Genomic DNA, 20,914 nt, shown 5'->3' with positions numbered 1-20,914 from the left:
TACTTTTTTCGATTTTCTTTTTCTTCCACTACATCTCAGTGCAAACATGACATCAGCAACTGAGGTGGAGGCTGTCTGCTCAGTTTCATGCCCCTTTGCCTTGGATGACCATGGCGGGCGTCCTCTGGAGGCGTGGGACATTAAGGAGTCCAGCCTACTGGTGGGGTTCTTCAGCACTGGTGGAAGGGCATCCCTCGGCCTCACCAGCTGGAGCTGTTGGGGGTCAATGGTGGAGAGGGTGAAGAAGCAATCGCTAACCCGGGGGGTGCCTGAGACGAAGGCCCTGGGGCAGCTGGCAGGCATTCCTCCTTAATCTGGATGCGTGATGGCACTTCCCTGTCTCCTTGAGGGAAAGGAGCTCCTGGAGGGAGGTCCAAGTGCCTTGTTCCCCACCCACTTATCCACTGCTGCACTGACTCCATGGCTAGAGTGATGGAATGCAGATCAGAGTGCATATGAATTGAATGCTTGACCTGGCTCTCCAGGGCAGTTGCCATCAACTTCATGGATGAAGCCATGCACTCAAATCCTGGGACATGCAAGAACTCATGGCTAGCATGGACTCCTTCATATCCTGTACAAAGCTGTGCATAACCCCTGGCATCTCCACCATATTTTCCCCTAGCCTCTAAAGCATGTCCAGTGGGCTTCTTGTGGTCGCAAACAGAGGCCTGTCATCAGCATGAGCTCAGCAGGAGCCTGATCTCTAGAAGTCCTCCGATCCTCTGCGGATCTGGCTGTCAGATCCTCCCTCACCTGCTGGGATATGTCTGCTTTGTGCTCGCCAGGTTGTGCTCCCAAATCTTCATGCGAACCCTCCGTGGATCACGTGTGTGTAATTGTGCTGGCTGAGGTAGATGGTAAGGCAGATGATGATGTATCCTCTGAGGCAGTGACTGCTTCATCCCCAGAGGTGCCATCTTCTGACTCCTATCTTGGCGGCAGCCTCGTCCTTGGATGGTGATGAATGGAGTGTAAAACAAAAAGAATTGCATTCAGAATCATCACAGTTTAAGTGCTACACATTTCATTACAACCATCCTATGTGCTCATTTGCCACCAGCAGGTTGGTTTGCCTCTTCCACCTTACTCCTGGTTGGTCCAGCCTCGCCATCTGTTACGAATTGCATTCCCTCCTCGCCAGTGATCTCCAGCACTTCTTCCTTGGCGGCTGTGAGGAGCCCAGGTCTGGAATACCTCCTCTTGTGTGTTTCCTCTCCCTGGCATTGTGGGTCTGCTTGTTCTGCATGACAAAGTGCAGAGTTGGTGACATGTCAAGTGACACTTAACCCCCCTTGTCTGTATCTATCCCCACCACACATACATACGGCTGGGTCATTCAAATGTTGCATCTAAGTGCACACAAAAGACAAACTTCCAGACATTTTGGCCTCAATTGCCATGTGGTACTAAAGCTAATCACACATGCACTCTTCTAGCATTGCTGCCCACTCGCACATCTACATTACTGAGGACCATGCAAGAGGCTCCTGTTGAAGATGCGAAACCGGCATTTATCCTTGCGGATCAGAGCAGGTTGTTACTCCATATCCTGCACTGGACCCAAAGTTCGGCAGGTGATCCCACAGTTGCCACCTCCATCCAGGCTGCCTTGGTATCTTCAGGAAAGAGCACCTCCCGCTTTTCCCTGACGGCCTGGAGGAGAACGCGCAGAGAGGCATTGCTGAAACTTGGGGATAGTCTGCTGAGAGAGTCAGATATTTCTGTGAAGATTATGCTATTCTCTGCCAGTGGTGGAACATCCGGGTTGTGATGCACAGCCTCCCTCTTTGAACAGGAGTCTCTTTAATTGGCCACCCATAGATGCTGCATTGCCAGCTGATGGCAGGTTTTACCAATGAAAAGTATCCCCTGGAGCTAAATTGCATGTTTTGCATGCATGCTGCTGGCACTTAGAATTGTAATTATAATCACGTGGAAAAAGGCAAAAAGAGAGAAAGTGGAAGTGGTGCACAGTTCTGGTTACAACTTTGGGAATGACAGACTTTTGACATTATCTTGGCCTATTCTTCCACCTGTGGGAAAATCCAAAACTAGGGGCCATAAATATAAAACAGTCACTAACATACAATAAAATAGCAATTCCAAGCTGTGGTATGCGTGGTATGAGATGTAATTATCAAATGAGATCAAATTATCAAATGAGATCAAATTATCAAATGGCAGATTGTATTGCATGTCACCTCTTGTGCTCTCATGCACTGTCTTGGCTCCCTCAGCTGGTTATCTCTTGCGTACTTCCTCTGCTCTCTCGTGTGTGCACTCTGTCCATTGCTTTCTCTTCATTTGTAATGTACAATTTCTCTGTAAAATGAAAGCTCTCTTGCAATCCCACAATAGGCCTCTGAAGTTTTGTGATTTTCCAAAAATGCAAATAAGATTTAATTGACATAATCTTTCTGATCTCTGATGTGTGCTGTTCAAATTCAGCCGATGGCCCGTCTACTCCTTTGCGTGAGCTAAGGAACAACAGTCTGGGACTCCTGGCTACTTTGTTCAGACTGGGATTTCAGCTCCTCTTGGGCTGCTTTTTGAATTAACCCGCACTCATTCGCCCGCCACACTATCAATAGAAGCTACCTGCTCTTAAACTCAGTAAGTGTTGGTTGCCTCATGTGGACCACGTTTATAACTCTAGATACTGAGAACTAATTACTGCCTGCATCCAATAGCAGGCCCTGATAGGGACTGGGGAGCAGCGGGTGTTTGGTGAACCCCAGGCAGTTGGTATTTGTTTGCTGAGTAGGGGTCAGGTGCTGAATTGTCCCAGATTTGCACTGTACGGTAATGGGCAGGAAAAAGAGCATTTTACCTGCCAGCTACAATGATGGCTTTTCATGCTGTATTGTCTTAATCCCACTTCATTAATCATGCCTCCCCAGGAAACACACCGTTTGGGTGGCAGGGGTGCACTCATTCGCCCGCCACACTATCAGCTCATGCCATTTTTAAGGGCAGCCACACGCACACTTGTCAGTGCTTCCAGCCCAGGACTGCTGCATAGAAGACATGGCCCCGAAAGGCAAGAAGACTGCAGTACCTCGATTCAGTGACGCGTACTCTTAAGCGCCTTTTGGACACCATCGAGGGCCGCCTGCACTCTGGGCAAAGACCAGCAAGCAAGGTCACCAATCCAGCATGGAAGGCGGTGGCTACAGCGGTCAGAACTAATGCCCTGCAAAAGGGGACAGCCACCCAGTGTCGAAAGAGGATGAAGTCTCATCCGTTCTGCAAGGGTAAATCACTCTTCTCATCACTCGCAACTTACACACTCACAAACCCATCACACATCCACAGGGATCTCACACCTCAAGGGACAACACCACTAACTCTCACACACTCTCACATCTTCATCAGGCTTATATCCTCTCGAGCTCCTGTCCTCATCCCGTCCATGGCTCCACTCACTACACAAACATTTCAAGCAGTGCCAAGTGTCCTACTCACACTCCCTCTATCTGTTTTCATACAGGAGAAGCTAGCTCAAAGTAGCAGGGAGAAGTCCCAGACCGGAGATGGAGTGGCCCAATTTAGGCATTTTGTCACTTTATAAACTGAAAGTATATTCACTTTAATGTGTAATGGTGTCTTTCAGCTACATTTACATTCGCAAGTCATCCCCCTGCATCACCCCCCCTCACCAGCAGCTCAGCTGTACGCAGTCAGACCACGGGTGATTTTGGAGGGAGAAGTGTGTGTTTGGCAGGGCCTTTCAGAGCCTCATGCAAGCATGCTCCCACGCATGTGGATCCTTCCCCCATCACACTCATCTCAATGTCCTGAGCATTTTCAATGCTGTCTGCTGGTGTTTGCTTTCAGTTGTCCATCCGTGCTGACCTGCATCTCTGTCCACCCACTGATCACACTCCCATGCAGCACTTGTTCTAGTCTACCACAAGTCTTGTTTCACTTTTGGATTTGCAAGCATGATGCGTCTAACATTTTGCTTCAGGTCACCTGTCCTTTCCCCTCTCCCATTCACCCATGTTCTTTCCCCCATCACTGTCGACGCCCTGGCATAATCTTCCACCTTCCCACTGTCACCTACCAGCCACAACTCTTTTCTTTTGGGGATGCCCAGGTGACTGTGCACGTTCCCTTCCTTCCTGAAACCCCCATCCCCATCCACATAACCTCCCTGACCTCCTCCTTCTCATTCCCATGATCTGTGTTTGCCTCTGAGTCCCCATCAACCACCCTCGCTGTCCCTTCTACCGATGCTATTGCATCCTCACCTCCCGCCTCACTCTGCCCTCTTTCATTCTCACCATTCCATCCTACCATGCCCAGCCTCAGTTTGCTCCCCAGGAGGCAATCATTGACTCCAAAGACCCTTCCTTTGCATGTTTACCTGGATAACCCCCGCTCAGGACTCCTTCCACCCTTGGAACTCCTTCTCCCCTTGGAACTCCTTCCCCCTTGGAACTCCTTCCCCCGTCCCCGGACTCCTCCCCTCCCCGGACTCCTCCCCACCCCTGGACTCCTTCCACCTTAGTCCTTCCCCCTTCCAGCCTTACTTCTTACCCCACCCTTACTTCTTCCTCCCCTTACTGCTTCTTCCGGCTTTACTCTTTCCCCCTTCCCGACTCCTTGCTCCACCCTTACTTCTTCCTCCACCCTTACTCCTTCCTCCACCCTTACTCCTTCCCCTCTCTGGACTCCTTGCCCACTCCTTCCTTCCCCATTACACCTGCCTCCCAGTTGCTGTACTCTCCCCCATTACCCCCTCCTCCCCCCCGAAACATCACCCCCCCGACACCTTTGCTTCTCTCCACCAAACCTCAACACACCCGACACCTTCGTTCCCCCCTCCCGAACTCAATTCCCCTCCAACATACCTTCTCCCCCAGTCGAACACAGACCTCACTCTCCCACCAACACCCCCCCACCCCCGACATCTTCGCCTCCCACTCACAGCTGGACCTTCCTCTCCAGCTGTTTGATGATCATCCGTTGTAGACCATGGCCATGACACTGTATTCCCAAAGCAGACCCTCAACGGTGACTTTCGACCTTCCGTGAGCTTCTTCGCGGCGGAACCATGTCCACGAGAATTCACTAAGCATGCGATGAACATTCCTCCAGGGTCCCGTTGCTGTTGGGCTCCAGCATCTTCTGTTCCTTGGATGTCCGTGATATGAGCAAGGCCCTGATGGTAATTCCCGGCTTCTGCACATCACACTTGTCAAGACATGTTGTGCACCGGCATGTTTTCCAGCTGACATGGGTAGTAATTTTGACATGGAGTGATGATTCCGGCAAGCTGGGCTTATAATGATATGCAGATGTATCACAATGAAGTTCCCAAAATGCGCCCATCATTGATGGGTGTAGGAATTGATTGCAAACCAGTTTCATGACAGCGTGAAACCGATTTTTGGCCTTCTCGCCATATTGTCCGCTCACCTCACCAAACACGTCCGCCGCCAATGGGCACGGAAAATTCCACCCTGGGACACTAGATTATTTTGGGGGCCTGGGGATTTTTTCAGTTCTATATGTTGCATTATAACTATATCTTCCGGGCAATAAAAATTAAAAATGGACAGATGGCTAAAGACAGGTAGTGTTAAAAAAACACAAAGTATTAGTGCTGAGAAACAAAGTAACAACATCCGTCTTGTTCATACCAATGCACTTGCTTAAATCACCAGTGAGACAACAGCTATTCATTCAACATGTGAATCTCAGCCTGTGAAGCAAAACATTGATACCTTGCACAAAACAGGATCTACTTGGACTGAAGCTGCTGAATACCCCAGGTGCACTATGTGTCATGTGGTGAAGTCCTATCAAATAAAAGCCTAAAGCTAGTTCTTCTACACAGACTCATGGAAACAAAACATGAAGAACATAAGCGCTAACTGCCAGAATTTTTCAAATTGACACAATCACAGCTAATGGCGAGCAAGACAGTTTTGCATTCTGTTGTTGCTGATGATAATGTTAAGGCCCTTGAAGACTCAGCCCTTATCAAACAACAGTGCCACATTGAACTAATGACTTGGCCAATAATGTCCTAAATCAATGAGTGAACTGTGTTATTAGCAGTCAGTACTTCAATCTACAGCAGGGCGAATCCACTGATGTGGCAGGCTTACCTTGCCTTGCATATGTGAGGTATATTTCCAAAAGTGCAATAATGAAAAGTATTTTGTTTTGCCAAACACTGCCAGAACAACAGCTGAGGAGATTCTCTGGTTGATTCGCAACTTTACAAATCAACATGATATCGTCTGGTCAAAGTATTGTCTTCTACACCAATGGAGCTAAGTCAATGACTGAGAGGGACAGTGCAGTACTGACGTTTATCAGAGCAGTTGCTGCCAATACTATGTGGATATATTGCAGTATATTGTACATAGAGAAACACTCGTTACCAAAAAGCATGCCTAACATCTTGAAGGAGGCCCTGGACAATGCTGTGAAAATGACAAACATTATAAAAGCTCAACCCTTGAATTCCAGAATACCTTCTGCTCGATGCACTGAGATAGGAAGGAAGTACATTTATTGCACCACACAGCAGTTTGATGGCTGTCATATGGCCAGGTCTTGGCACATTTCTTTGAGCATCACTCTGAGGTCGTTATTCCTTATAGACCACCCATTCCTACTCTTCCACTGTTCCTATGATCCATCCTGGCTCTCATGGCTGGGCTACCTGTCAGATATATTCTATAGCCTGAGTGAGCTACATTTTGAACTTCAAAGGCTAAATACAACCAACATCAATGTATAGGATGAAACAGAGTCAATGATAAATGTAATTTTGGGCTCACTTTGTGGAGGAAAACACTAAAATTTTCCCAAACATTCATGAGTTCCTAACAGTGAATAAACTACAGTTGCAGGACCGTGTTAAATTTTGCATCAAGCAACAGTTCATTGGTAAGGCAATTACGTGGTTCCTTTCCGTCAATAAGCAATGAGAACAGCTGGGTCTGCTAACTTTCTACAATTTTTTTCTGCAGTACCCATGTCACTTGTCAATAAAAGAACAAGAGATTCTGTTGGATATCTCAACGGATGATGGACTCAAGATTGAGTTCCAGTAATAGTTTTGGGTTCAAATCAACATATCTTCAAATTCTTTTAAGAGTCTGCGAGTGCACAGTTGCTTTTAAATGTTTTGCTTGACCATGCATGCATAGTAATTTAAAGAGGCCAACTTCTGTTCGGCCTGTGCGGAAACTTTTAGATTGCTGTGCAGCCATGCAGCTTAAAGGGAACATTGGTCCAAATGCAAAAAGATTTATACAAATTGTCAGGCAGGGCTGTCAAGGTTTTAATACCATTTGCTGAAATTTACCTGTGTGAAAATGGATTTTTAATCACTCACTGAAATGAAATCAAAATATTGTCAATGCCTTTGCATAGAAAACAACTTAGGATGCAAACTTTCACCTATCGCTCCAAATATTATGTGCTTATACTCAAATACATAAAATCATCTATCATATTAATGGTCAATATTACTATTGAACTATTGTTTAAGTTGTATATATGTGTGGTGGCCTCCTGAAAATGGTAAGGTCTCATCCGACGAGCCACAGCACAGTCGGAGACTGACTACATGGACTCTGCTGCGGAGAAGCAATAAAAGTGGACGGTGGGGGCAAGATCCCTGGCTGGAGAACCCGCCTCCCTTAGCACAACTCTTGTCATCTCTGTCCAAAGACGTGTGGCGCTGAGATTGACTTGCTGAGTCATCTAAGGACACATAAGTCATGAAGTCTGGCAGAGCTCATCCCAATATTGAGGGACCAACGATGCAATATATGTGTATATGATTTGTACATTTTGTATATTGCTTGGGCATTAAGTGGTTTAAAATACCAAACCTGTAAGTTGGTAGGGATACATAGACAGCTGGCAGATCTGGAACGGGATATGACAGAATTACAGTTTGGGAATCTCTGCAATAAGGAATTCAGCAGAAGCTTCATTACCCAGAGAGTGGTTAGAGTGTGGAACATGCCACCACAAGTAGTTTAGGTGAACGGCACAGATGCATTTAAGGGGAAGCAAGATACGTGCATAAAGGATACACTGCTGGGGCGAGATGAAGTAGATTGGGAGGAGAGGCTTATGTGGAGAATAAACACTGACATAGCCCAATTGAGCAAAATGGCCAATTTCTACTTAATCATTGAGTATTAACCTATTGCTACCAAGATTAAAAGTTATCTGCCATTGCTTGACCCATTCATTTAGTTTGTCCAAATATCTTTGAATACAAAATAGGAATATAAAATGGTGAGAAAAGGCCATTTGGCCCTTAGGCGCCCACCCTATCCAATAACTGGTGTCACCTCATGAATCAACTTCCCAACTGTTAGTGATATTCACTCCCAGGATGGGGGGAAAATACCTGTATTACAATATATATGTCGTTTGTGGTATACGTAACACAAATATAAATGCTGTTTCCATGAACAACATAAGCAGACTCTTGAGGGACAGAGGGTTTTGCCTTCTTCTGGGATCTCTCCAGTTACTCATCTATTCTACTGATCTCCTGTATATTTATCACCTGGGACAATAGGATTGCAACCTGTGGAATGCAGCATAGATTTGCTGTGTTGCAACCTTTTCCCTACCTCAAATCCCTTTGTACATGGTTCTCACTGGGAGTACGGGAACAGAGAATTCACCCTTTCTTTAAAAACTGCTCTATTGCATCTAATCGCCTTAGTTAAAAATAAATGACAAACTTTCACTAATGAGGTTGGGATGATACATAAAAACATCAACTGATATATTTTCATACCTTATACCTCAACAAGAATAAACCAGTTACTTATGATTAGGTTTTTCACCAAAAACAATGTGCATGACCTTTGGAAGTACTCCAACATACAACTGTTAATTTGTACCTTAAGTCTCATGTCCAGAGAATGTAGGCTGCCAGTGTGAGGTGTTCAGATTGTGGACTGAAGCATAGCAAATGCTGTATGTATAAAGTCATGATAAATAGATTTCCCTCATTCTTGTATTCAATACTGCGGGAAAATTTCATGCAGGTTTGTACAGGTTTGTAACACAAACTGCGAGATTATTTGTAGGTTAAGCAAAAGGTAAAATACAACTTTGTTTATTCTCCATTGAAGTAAGTGCATCACAGTGCATGGACATCAATTAACTGACCAGTATATGAATAGGTGACTTATTAGATGTTTTGCCAACAACAATCAAACAAATGTTGTCAGTGACAGGCTTTTTCTTGGAACATGGACATGCTTACCTGACAGGAATGTCAATGGTTCATTAACATTCAACTTACCTTATTTTTATCTTGCACAACCAGAACTTTACCAGTAGTTTCATCGAGTACTGCACCTGTAAGATGGACAAGAAAGAAAGATTGAATGGGTGCCCAGCCTGCAGTACAGATTTGTAGATCTCAGGAAATTAGCAGAAAAAAAAAATCCTTGAAAACCACAAAATTATAAAAAATAAAATCTGAGTGTCCTTTTTATAAGTTAATATCATTTAAAGGACTGTTACATTTCTGAATTTTTCTTACAATGTTTGTGTTTATCCTAAAATTATTTCTGTTTAATTTGTAAGAATCACCCCTTAGAGAAATTTGAACAGAATCTGCTCCAGAGGTTAAATGAAAGATGTGTCAACATTAAAAGCTGAAAAACAAAATCCTTTAATAGTCAAAGGGAAATACTATATTGCTGAAAAAAAGACTCATACTTGTCAAAGCTTTTCATCTTGTACTCATCAGGACAAATGCAAGAATGCTAAATTTCAAAGGGAGCAACAATTTATATCACATGAGAAAAGGGTGCTGATTGGTTGCCAAGTCAATTCTCATTGGTCGAAGCATTGACATGGAGAATATACCCAGGAAACTACTGTCCCATGCTTTTGTTTAATTCAAAAAGGGGGCAATACCTCAACATGTTCTTTCTTGCTTATGAGAACAGGTCCCAGCGTAAGAATATATGTAGCTTCTGGCAAGGGTAAGTGAGCCACATTGCAAGGCCGACTGATAATCTTAACTTGGCTGTTAGTGTAATTCTTAGCACATGGGATTCTTCAGCAAGTGATGTCCAATCGCGGAATCACATTTAACATTAAACATTATGTTCTGAGTTTTGCAAGTATGGGCCAGTCGCCTATTGCGAAGGGAGGTGCTTCTTGATATGATCTGCCAGTCATTTGGGACGTGCAGCCCGTGTATCTGCCATAGCACAGGCACAACAATTCATAGACTGCATTATTCATTTGTATGGTAGGCAGAACGTCTTTTTGGCTTGACAGCAGCATCCTGTTAGTAGAAAATACCACAGTCCTTTAATTGTAAACTATTTGGCAGCAGGAGCCCAGTCATATCCTCATTTGACAACCACACAAAAGTACTTTTCAGCAAGAGTCATTATATTATAATCATGAGTGAAAACAGTGGTTGATTTATTTTCTTCTTAATGTCACCTCTAACATTCCATGACCTCTATATTTGAGGTCTGATAAGTCAGTGCACAATACATAATAAACTTACAAGTTCAGCCATCAGACGAACTGCAGATTTCTTTTTAATTAACTGCAACTTGTTACTTGCAATGGTTATAACTAAATGGTCTCTATAACCTGAATTTGACCTTTATTCTGAGAACTGGTTAAAAGCCAACTGGGCATTTTTGAATTGATGGAATAGCAATGTTTTCAATCAAGGCCCACTGAATGTCAGGGTCTTGATTCATGTGCATTAGAGTTTCTGTACAGGTGTTTACAGTGTACCATGGATTTTAATATCTCAGTTCCCCTGAATAAAACATTTACAAATTTTCGAAGTTACATGAATCAGTGAAATGAACATAAATATGGCTACAGCTTGTATCATTTAGTATCAACATTGTCATGATAGGAGGTTTGATAGCACAGCCACATTTTTAAAGCGGAAAATATGTTTCACAGACAGCACTTAAATGTTAAACTGTTTCTACACCAAGTTTTTCATATAATCATAGAATGATACAAGACAGAAAGATACCATTTGGTCCATTGTGCTTTTGCTGTCTCTTTGGCAGAGTTATCTAATGAAGCATGCTCCCCTGTTCTTTCCCCGTAACCCTGTAAATTTTGTCCCTTCAAGTTTCAGGTAATGCTGTGAAAAAAATGTTTCCTAATGTTACAGAATTATAAAATGGTTACAGCATAGAAGGAGGCCATTTGGTGTATTGTGTCTGTTCTGCTCTACACTAGAGAAACTCACCTAGTCCTACTCCTCTGTCTTTTCCCAATAACTGCAAATTTTTTCTTTTCAGGTAATTATCAAATCTGTTTTGAAAGTCTTGAATGGATCTGCCTCCACCATTCTCAGGCAGTGCATGCCAGAACCTAACCACTTTCTGCATTAAAGTATTTTTTCTCATATTGCCTTTGATCCTTTTGCTATTCACCTTAAATCGGTATGCCCTGGTTCTCAACCCTTCTGGCAATGGGAACAGCTTCTCCCTATCTACTCTATCTAGCCCCCACATGATTTTGAACATCTCTATCCAATCTCCTCTCAAATTTCCCTTCTCTAAGAAGAACAGACCCAGCATCTTTAATGTATCCATGTAGCTGAAGTCCCTCATCCTTGGAACCATTCTCATAAATCTTTTCTGTAACCTCTCAATTGCCTTCTTATCCTTCTTAAAGTGTGGTGCCCACAATACTCCAGTTGAGGTTAAACTGGTGTTTTATAAAGATTCACCATAACTGCCTTGATTTTGTACCCTATACCTCTGTTTATAAACCTTACAATCCCCCACATCTTATGAGCTGCTTTCCACCAGCCCTGCCAGTGATTTGTGCATATAGCTCCAGATCCTGCAGCTCCTGCAACCTTTTGGTATTTCACCCTATATTTTCTATCACCTTTCCTCGTTTTTCCTACAAAAATGTATCAACTTACACTTCTCTGCATTAAATTTCATCTGCCACGTGTCCATCCATTCCATCACCTGCCTGTGTCCTCTTGAAGTCTATCATGATCCTCTTCGCAGTTCACAATACTTCCAAGGTTTGCCTAATGCACAAATTGCAAAATTATGCCCTGCACTCCCAATTCTAAGGATGGAATTTAATGCTCACAGCAGTGGGCCCATCCATCACGTGGGGAGCCAGGGACAACCCAGCCGCAGTCATTCCATGTTCCCCTTGAACCGATTTAGTGCTAATCAGGCACTGATCAGAGTTGGGGGTCTTCTTCAGTCTTAGGGATGGTTATTATGGGGTTGGTCACTTAGTGGGGAACAGGATTGAATACCTATGGTGTTATTTATTTTGCTTCTCAACCCACAATTTATAAGAGTTAAATGTGGTAAGATCAACTGCCAAGTTGAAAACACTGATTTCCTGCATTGTTTTCTGACAAAACTGTTTTCTGTTCTGTTTGCAATAGGTCGTCAGGTTAAAAATGCAAATGCATTTTGTAACATTAACCGCGACTACACCCGCTGCAACACCTGGCTACACCCCCCTCCAAATACCCTCCCTACCCCTCTGACTAAACCCCCACCCTCCCGACTAAGTCATCCCCAACTACCCCCGATTAAACCTGCACTCTCCAACTACTCATCCGATACCCTGACTACCCCCACTCCAGACTACCCTCCTAACCCCCTGACTACCCTCCACCACCCGATACCGAACCTATCCTAACCCCTGACCCATCCCACCACCCTCTCCCCCTCCCCCGCCGAACCCTGCCTCGGCAGCACCCACCTTTCCCAGGGTTTAGAATTTCTGCCAGCATCGAGAGACTGCTTGCTGGCATTATTAGGATGGCGAGAGCAGAGGGTACCAATCAGAAGGCCACCTCCAGCAAATGCAAGCTAGGAATCCCCATTTGGTCCCAACATTGGGGTCCCAAAACCCAATGGAAAGTCCTGCCCTTGGAGTCAAAGCAAACCCAGAGATAAAGGGACAATATACAAAACCACTGAACACTCCTTATTTAAATTGATATTACTTAGACTGCCACAAGTTGCAGTGTAAAGTGGGCCAAGTTTAACAGAATTGGAAGATTAGGTAATTATGAGAAAAATGGAACACTGACCTGAAATATCTAGACCAACATTTTCTATTTCCAGAATTCTTCTTTGACTGCCATCATTAATTTCTTCCCATAACAAACTGTATCGATATCTAACATAATCCTCTAACAGTAAGGACTGAGTCAGTCTGTTACCTAATCTGCCTTTTCTACAAAATTTGGGGTGAGACAAGTTGCCATTTTTTTTGTCTACTTTAGGCTGGGATTCTTGGCTTCCATCAGATAACATAACTCCTTGCCAGCCAGCTTACTGCAGCTAACTTCAGCTGACAGGTGGGTGTTTAGTGCATAAGTTTATAAAGCTCACATTGTTGTCACAAGCCCAATCTAACTGCACTCATCCAGAAATATTTTTCTCTAAATGTTTTCTTTTACTTATTGATTTCAAAGATTACTCGATGCCTCCTGGAGGCCAGTTACATCATTACAGGGTCAAAGATATTGCACAGACCTTCAGCATCATTGAACTTGACAACATAAAGAGAGAAATTCAATCGTGTAGTGATGTGGTACTACACAGACTTGCCTCAATTCTTCAGAGGCAGGCACCGCTGCAGGTCATTACCTGCATGGCCTTCATGATATAGGTGCACACAGCTATGCCCCCTGCCTACACCCAAACATGTAGAAACTACACTTTCCTGACGGCATGCAGCCCAACCGGCTGAAATGATACTGGGATCCCAAAATTGGACAATGGAGGTCCTGGCAATGCCTGCGTTCTCCGTTCTTAAAAAAGAAGTGTGAAACAGCAAGATGGGTCCTTCTGTAGCATTATTTATAGGGCTAGGCACCCTGATTGCAGGTAAGTAAAATTTATGGAACCTCTTCCATGAAAAGTGTCTGAAAGTACTCAGAAGTGTGTTTGGGAAGGCTTGATGCTTTTGCCAGGGAGTGTTGCTGCATACTCACATGGATGGCAGGGGAGGAGGAGGTGAACTGTCCACACAAAGGCTGCTCCAGGTTTGAGGGAAGTAATGAGGGAAGTGCCTCTGGATCTGCAGCAACACGGACATGGAGGAGAGGCTACAGAAAAGACAAGCTCTGCACCATGCTCTATGTTAATTTGCAGCCAAACTCCTCCATGCTCCTCAACAGTGACAGGAGACTGTCTGGCAGGTCAATGAATCCATAGGTATGGTGTGCATACTCATTTGCCGCTCTCTTATATCCACTCCACTGAGATCCTCATCTGAGACCTCAGCAACAGAACTCATCTGTGTCTTCACCTTCTGGACAGATAGCAAAAGAAACAGTCCTTAACCCTGGCCTGGCTGCAGCCCACTCATGCTCAGATGACACAACATATCCTGATGCCAACTCTACACTAACCTCCAAGGTACATGCAGTGCCAATATCTGAGCTGGTGGCTGGGAGTGTCAGATGAAATGACGGGGCTTCTTCATTAGTTTCTCTCTCTCCTCCTCCTTAGGCAGGTCATGGATGTTAAAAAGCAGAAAATCAGGTAGGGAAAGTTGGTGAGGAATGAGCGGAAAGCAAATGAGTGGAAAGCAAGAGGTCTACGGTCACAACATTTGCTGATTTCTCAGCATGTCAAATTGTAGACTGAGGGTGATCAGGGAGTTTAAAAGGGACATAATGCAGTAATATACCATCGCCCTCAAATGTTCTCAGCAATACCGGATGCCATGGGCTCTATCACTGCTGGCTCATGATACTAAGAACCATCTCCATCGTAGGACTCAAGGGATCCAGGCATGATGGTTTCTGCTCTGCTTCCTTCTGTACAAGGTGACCTTGTGCAATGGGAGAAAGAGAAGAATGTCAGTGATTGTGATGACTGTGTTTTGTTGGTGTGCCTGTCATAGCTGAATAGCTGGAGATAAGTGGAAGTAGCAGGAGTTGTGTATGAAGTGGAATATCTGAATGTTAGGCTGAGTCCTGATTGCTGGGGACTGCTGATGGATGAAAGATAGAGGTACGGTGCACTGCACAGCGTGACAATTTGGTAGAGCAGTGAGTATAAGATTTCTTGTGAAGTCGTATTCACTGATATTGACCATCTGTGCAAGGTCATTGGATCTCTTGTGGCACTGCTGCCAGGTCCTCGGGTCCAGGCTGCAGCAGTTATCCTCCCTGGCCACCTGCTCCCACTCTCTTTTGAGAGTGGCCATTGATGGTCTCATGGCCCTTTGTGGGAACATGGCAGCTTTCCTCCTGCACCACTAATGCATACAGTGACACATCAGCCAGTCTGGAACCTGTTGTGTGTCCTGCTTGCTGTTAATTTCCAACACTTTTCACTGTGGCAATCTTTCTTCTACCATCTTCCCTTTAAGGCGCAGCCTGTCTTTAAGAAAAAGCAGGGTACCTGTACCACATGATTAGGGAGCAACGCTGCTGGTGCAACTTTGTGTGTGCAGACCAGGCCAGCAATGGTGAGAGGAGAAGACCAGTGCTGGTGGAACAGATTCCTATGCAGAAATATTCAGGTGAGGTGAGTAGACCAATTTTGTGTCTTTTTCACCTCAATCTTAACAGGTGCAAGCATGCCATCAACTGTGGTCCCTGTTCTCAAAAATTGAAGCAATTAAATTTCATGGCCCATTTCTCTTCCTGAAGAAAGTGAAAAATTCTACTATACATGATCCAGGAAATGGATGGATAGACAACAAAGTCTCCATGTCTTCCTCTCTGGGGGCTTAACATGCCATAATCCCTGCACATGAACACACATTGAAACATATGGGAGGGTCCCAGCCTCTCTGCTTAGTTATGACCATTATTTTGATGATCAGATGGTGTTTCTCTTGATATTTGTTCCCTACTTTTGCATCTTTAAGAGGTGAAGTTCAGCTAATACACGCATGTTATGTCTGGGTTTTCATGCCAAATATTTTCCTTTGATTTAATCTCCCCATTGCCATAAGTGTGCCCAATGAATCAGAGTGCGAACTTACCCAGCCAAAATTATCAAAATGCAAAATTGATTAGGGAGTAATGTAGTATGGTTCCCACTGTTAATATGGTTTACCAGAATATTTCGTGTGCTAGAGGCCCAGCAGTTTATTTTTAATGTCATTTGTTCCAATATATAAGTGCAAAAATTTAGATTGTCACATATACGGCTTGTGAAGTTCAAAGGACATCTCCCAGCCTTTCTATCTGCATCCGACCAAAATGTTAAACTGACCAAACAGTGGAGAACTATACCCAGGGACAAAAAATAATCAACAAACATTTCTTGCAGCGATGCATCTGAAGTAACTATTTAGTATCCCACTGTGTAAAGTGTATTCTATGGAGATCCATAGATGAGTGAAGAGAAGCTAATTTTCATTTTGCTGATTTATAAAGCATATAATAAACATTTTGTAATGGGCAAAAAGGCTTCAATTTGTTCTTCAGTCCAGTACATACCTTTTAAGCAGCAAATAATCCATTTAAAATAAGCCGTATTGAAATGGAGAGGGGAGATTCCAACCTCGCTACTTTATTAAAGTATTTTTCTTAATTATTATATGATACCTTTGAGAGGCTTCCAGCCTTATCCAAAAATTGCAGATGACAAGATAATTTTTCTTTTTATACATTCTCGGTATGTGAGTGTCACTGACAAAGCCAACATTTATTGCCCTAGGCTAATCGTCCCTTGAAAAAGTGTTGGAAGGGTATCAACTTGAACTGCTGCAGTCCATGTGGTCTAGGTACATCTCTACAGTGCTGTTAGGGAGTTTCAGGATTTTTGACCCAGTGGCAGTGAAGGAACAGCAATATAAGTCACTCTTTTCATCACTCCCAACTCACACACTCACAAACCCATCACACATCCACAGGGTCCTCACTCACTGCCAGTGCAAGGGACATCACCATTCACTCTTTCAAACACATCATCATTGTCCTCATCCTATCCATGGGGGCACTCACCATCCAGACGGCCAGGTACACTTATCATCTGGCCTGGCTGGCGTCCTGATACACTCTCCCCATCTCTATCCATGCAGGACAAACTGACACACAACAGGAAGGAAAGATCGCAGACAGGTGGAGGGATGCCAGAGATCAAAGTTCTGACAGAATTTGAAAACAGAGCCATCTAGCTGGCCAGCGATGACTGGGACCAGTTCTGTGCTGACGGTGAGGTCGGTGCTATTCTACTAAATGAGGATCCAGCAGTGCAACATCTATCAGGCAACCATGCTGTGAGTGATGTGTCCTCCTTCACAGGCCATGCACTAAGTATCTCCCCTTGCTTTTGCAGGAACATGGGCCAAACAGCTGACAGAGCCCATGACCCAGGGCCTCTAATCAAGCCCCGCAGAAACCTCTGAAGAGGAATCTGAAGACACTCTCCCTGAAGTCCTTTGTCCCCAAGGAGCCAACCCTGCAGCCTCTGTGGACCCTTGAAGACTGCAGGGCTCTGTGAGCGACTTAGGATGTAGGCGTCATGCACGCTCCCTGGAAACGGTGCGCACACCTGCGGGATGAATTTCTGGTGGTCGCATACCAGCTGCACATTCAGTGAGTGGAAGCCCTTGTAGTTGATGAAGTCCACTGAGTGTAGCGACGGAGACCTGAGCTCCACAAGTGCAGTCAATTGCACCCTGTACCTGTAGGGATCCCGAGATCAGGGCAAATCCAATGGCCTTTGCATCCTGGTTGTCCCGGTCCTGGGTGAAATGCACAAAGTTGTGTACCATGGAGAAAATGGTATCTGTGACCTCGTAGATGCATTTGTGGGTGGTGGCTTGCGAAATCCCACAGAGGTCACCTGTGGAGCCCCGAAAGGAGCCACTGGCATAGAAATTTAGCACCGCAGTCACTTTCACAGCCACTGGTAGTGGATGCCCTCCATGTCCCCTTGGTGCCAAGTCCTGCAGTAAGTGGCAGATGTGAGCCACCAGCTCCCTAGGCATGCGCAATCATCGGCGACACTGGTTTGCAGTCATCTGCAGGAATGGCAGGCAGCATCTATAGACCCTGGGCGTCGTTAGGCGCCGAGCAGCCACAGCTCACTGTCATTTCTGGGCAGCATGTGCAGGAGCCCCTGCTGCCCCTTCTTCATGAGGTTGCTGCTCCTGCCTTTGCGTAGCCAGGAGCCTCAGTCACTCTCTCCTCAGTCTACTACGGTCTCTGTAGGCCATCAGGCATAGTTAGGTCACCAGGATCCATGATCCTGACGTGGTCCTCCTGCAGCATGAAACAGAGAGAGAGAGAGAGAGACGTGGTTACCATGGCTGTACTTAGCACCTTTCCTGGTCGTGTGTGACTGCCCCTTAATGCTTCCCAGAGTGCTGGTCGCCCCTCTAATGGCCGGAGATGAGTGCGCTGCATGGCTGCCCTGTCAACCTGCGACATGGAGGGCACTGGTCCAAACTGGGATGCCAAGATTGCAAGGAGCTGTGAGCCCCTCCAGCAGTGACTGTTACATGGCCATCGTTGGGAAGGAGATTGTATAACATGTGCAGTCCAACTGCTCTGTGGTCCATTAAAGTAGTGGCAAACTTGAAGTCTGTGCCGAGTTGGGGGTAGTGGGGGTAAGGTATGGAGCGCTTGGTGGCCCTTTGGTGTCTCTGCGTTGCTTGCATGGCAGGCAAGGAGCCCGACCCAATCATATCACTGTGGCTGTGCCTGATCTGTCTCAGTTGCAGAAGCATGGTCAGGTTTTACAGTTGTCCCTAATGCGTGGCCATTTCCCTTGCTTACCCTGCTCCCCACCTCGATTCCCTTGTTTGTAGGATGCAGCGCCCACTGACAACGTTCGCCTCCGAGGCTGGCCAGCACTTGCCCCCTGGACACACCCGCACCCCTAGCAGTCACCTCAGTGGCCAGGCATCAGTTGCCAACGCCCCACCCCCCCACCCCCCCCCCCCCCCCAACTGTAAACAACATGCAAGTTGTGGAGAACTGCTCACTCACCTCAGTTTCCCCGAAGTGAAGGCTGCGAAGTGCATGTCACGTGTGTGCTGTTGGGAAACACGTCGACGTGCTTTCCCGCTGATGTGGATGGATGATATGGTGGGGTTCAAAAAGCCTGGCGGGATGGCCTTTTAATTATATGCTGGTGTATTACAATTAGCTCCCTGACGATCAATGGCGGGAAATGCGGCCCACCATTGGTGCACTGAGCGGATGATCACAACCTGCTTTCACCCCGTCGTGAAGCAGGTCACGCCATATTTTCTGTGCATGCCACCCATCACGCCCGGCGCCAGCAAGCTCAGAAAATTCCGCCCTTTGTCTCCACAAGGACGGTGTGGTCATCAGTGCTGTCATGGACAGATGCAGCTATGACAGGTAGATTGGTGAGAATGAGATCAAGTAGGTTTTTACGTCTTGTTGTTCTCCCATCACCTGCCACAGGCCCAGTCTGACAGATATGTCCTTCAGAACTCGGCCAGCTCGATCATTAGCGATGCTAACGAGCCACGCTTGGTGATGGATATTGAGGTCCCCACCCAGGGTCATTCTGTGCCCTTGCTACCCTCAGTGCTTCTTCCATATGGTGTTCAACAGGGAGAGGTACTGACTCGTCAGCTGATGGAGGACTTTAGGTGGCGGTGATCAATAAGAGGTTTCCTTGCCTGTGTTCAGCCTGATGCCATGTGGCTTCATGGGGTCCAGGATCGATGTTGAGGACTCTCAGGGTCACTCAGTCCTGACTACATACCACTGCGCCACCACCTCTGGTGGGTCTGTCCAGGCAGTGAGATAGGACATACCTAGGGATGGTGATGGAGGAGTCTGGGGCATTGGCTGTTAGGTATGATTTGGTGAGTATGACTGTATCAGGCAGTTGCTTGACTAGCCTGGGGGTTAGCTCTTCCATTTTAGCCGCAAATGTTAGTGAGGAGGATATTTCAGAGTCAACTGGGCAGAGTGTGCCTTTGTCTTTTCCAGTGTCTAGGTCAGGGTTGGTGAACCTTTCTCTTATGAGGAGCCAATCACACATAGACAAAATCAGTCAGGGGCCACATAAACATAAAAACGAGCTTAATTTATTTTTTTCTAGGAGAGAATACGGAAACATTCAAGTCACCCACTGTTAGGCCATTTCAGAGGGCAATTAAGAGTCAACAACATTGCTTTGGTTCTGAAATTACACATAGACCACAGTAAGTGAGGACAGCAGATTTCCTTCCCGTTAAGGATATTAGTGAACCAGAGGGTTTTATGACAACCTAGCAGTTTCATGGTCATTATTACCGAGACTATCATTTTAAGAATGCTTTACTTCAATTGTTTCAAAATAATTAAATATCTAAGGCCCATTAAAAGCTCATATATGCCATGACTGATACTTATCCTGAGAGGTTCCTTTCCCATTAATGGCAATTATGCTTGTTAGATCTTAAAGAGCTAATTGATGTCAGGTTATAGGATTACATAAAAATACTGTTAAATGTAGTGAGACCCATTCAGTAATTTATCTCAACATCCATCTCACAGAATGAGCACAGGATGGTTCTCAAAAAGAAATAACACTTTATTAACTGAAAAATCAACACATTCCTTTTTAATGGGACACAGTAGAGCTCATTTAATTCCTAGTGGATCTTCAAAGATTAGCCTTCATAATAGCCACTTGATATTTCTAATTTCCTTTTTGACACAGCACTGACTTTGTTTTTGTTAAATTGATGGTTCAGTGGACATTGTATTATAAATTAGTCTATGCATCATTCACTTCCCACACTGTTGTGCAACATTAAGTCATTCAGAAAATTCCATGTTGATGACATTTGGTTTCAGATGAAAGATTTAGTCAGCCATTTAGGAAGAAATCTTCTATTTTATGTTAACTAAACTGCTGCCAAATTACGTAGGAAGAGCACTTTAAAATGCAGATGGAAAGGAAGCATGTCTACTGAT

The 20,914-nt window shown here is 45.1% G+C and overlaps 1 protein-coding gene across 1 annotated transcript in view; it reads right to left on the bottom strand.

The window, feature by feature from the left end:
- nudt6 (nudix (nucleoside diphosphate linked moiety X)-type motif 6) overlaps window positions 1-20,914 on the bottom strand; it is a 132,756-nt gene that overhangs the window by 54,262 nt on the left and 57,580 nt on the right. Inside the window, exon 3 of the mRNA XM_041188660.1 lies at window positions 9,308-9,363. Coding sequence (XP_041044594.1) covers window positions 9,308-9,363 — 56 coding nt within the window. The remainder of the gene's footprint in view (window positions 1-9,307; window positions 9,364-20,914) is intronic.

The sequence above is a fragment of the Carcharodon carcharias genome, chromosome 1 (assembly GCF_017639515.1).
Source record: "Carcharodon carcharias isolate sCarCar2 chromosome 1, sCarCar2.pri, whole genome shotgun sequence".
Taxonomy (NCBI): Eukaryota; Metazoa; Chordata; class Chondrichthyes; order Lamniformes; family Lamnidae; genus Carcharodon; species Carcharodon carcharias.
This window is presented reverse-complemented; position numbering and strand designations above follow the sequence as displayed.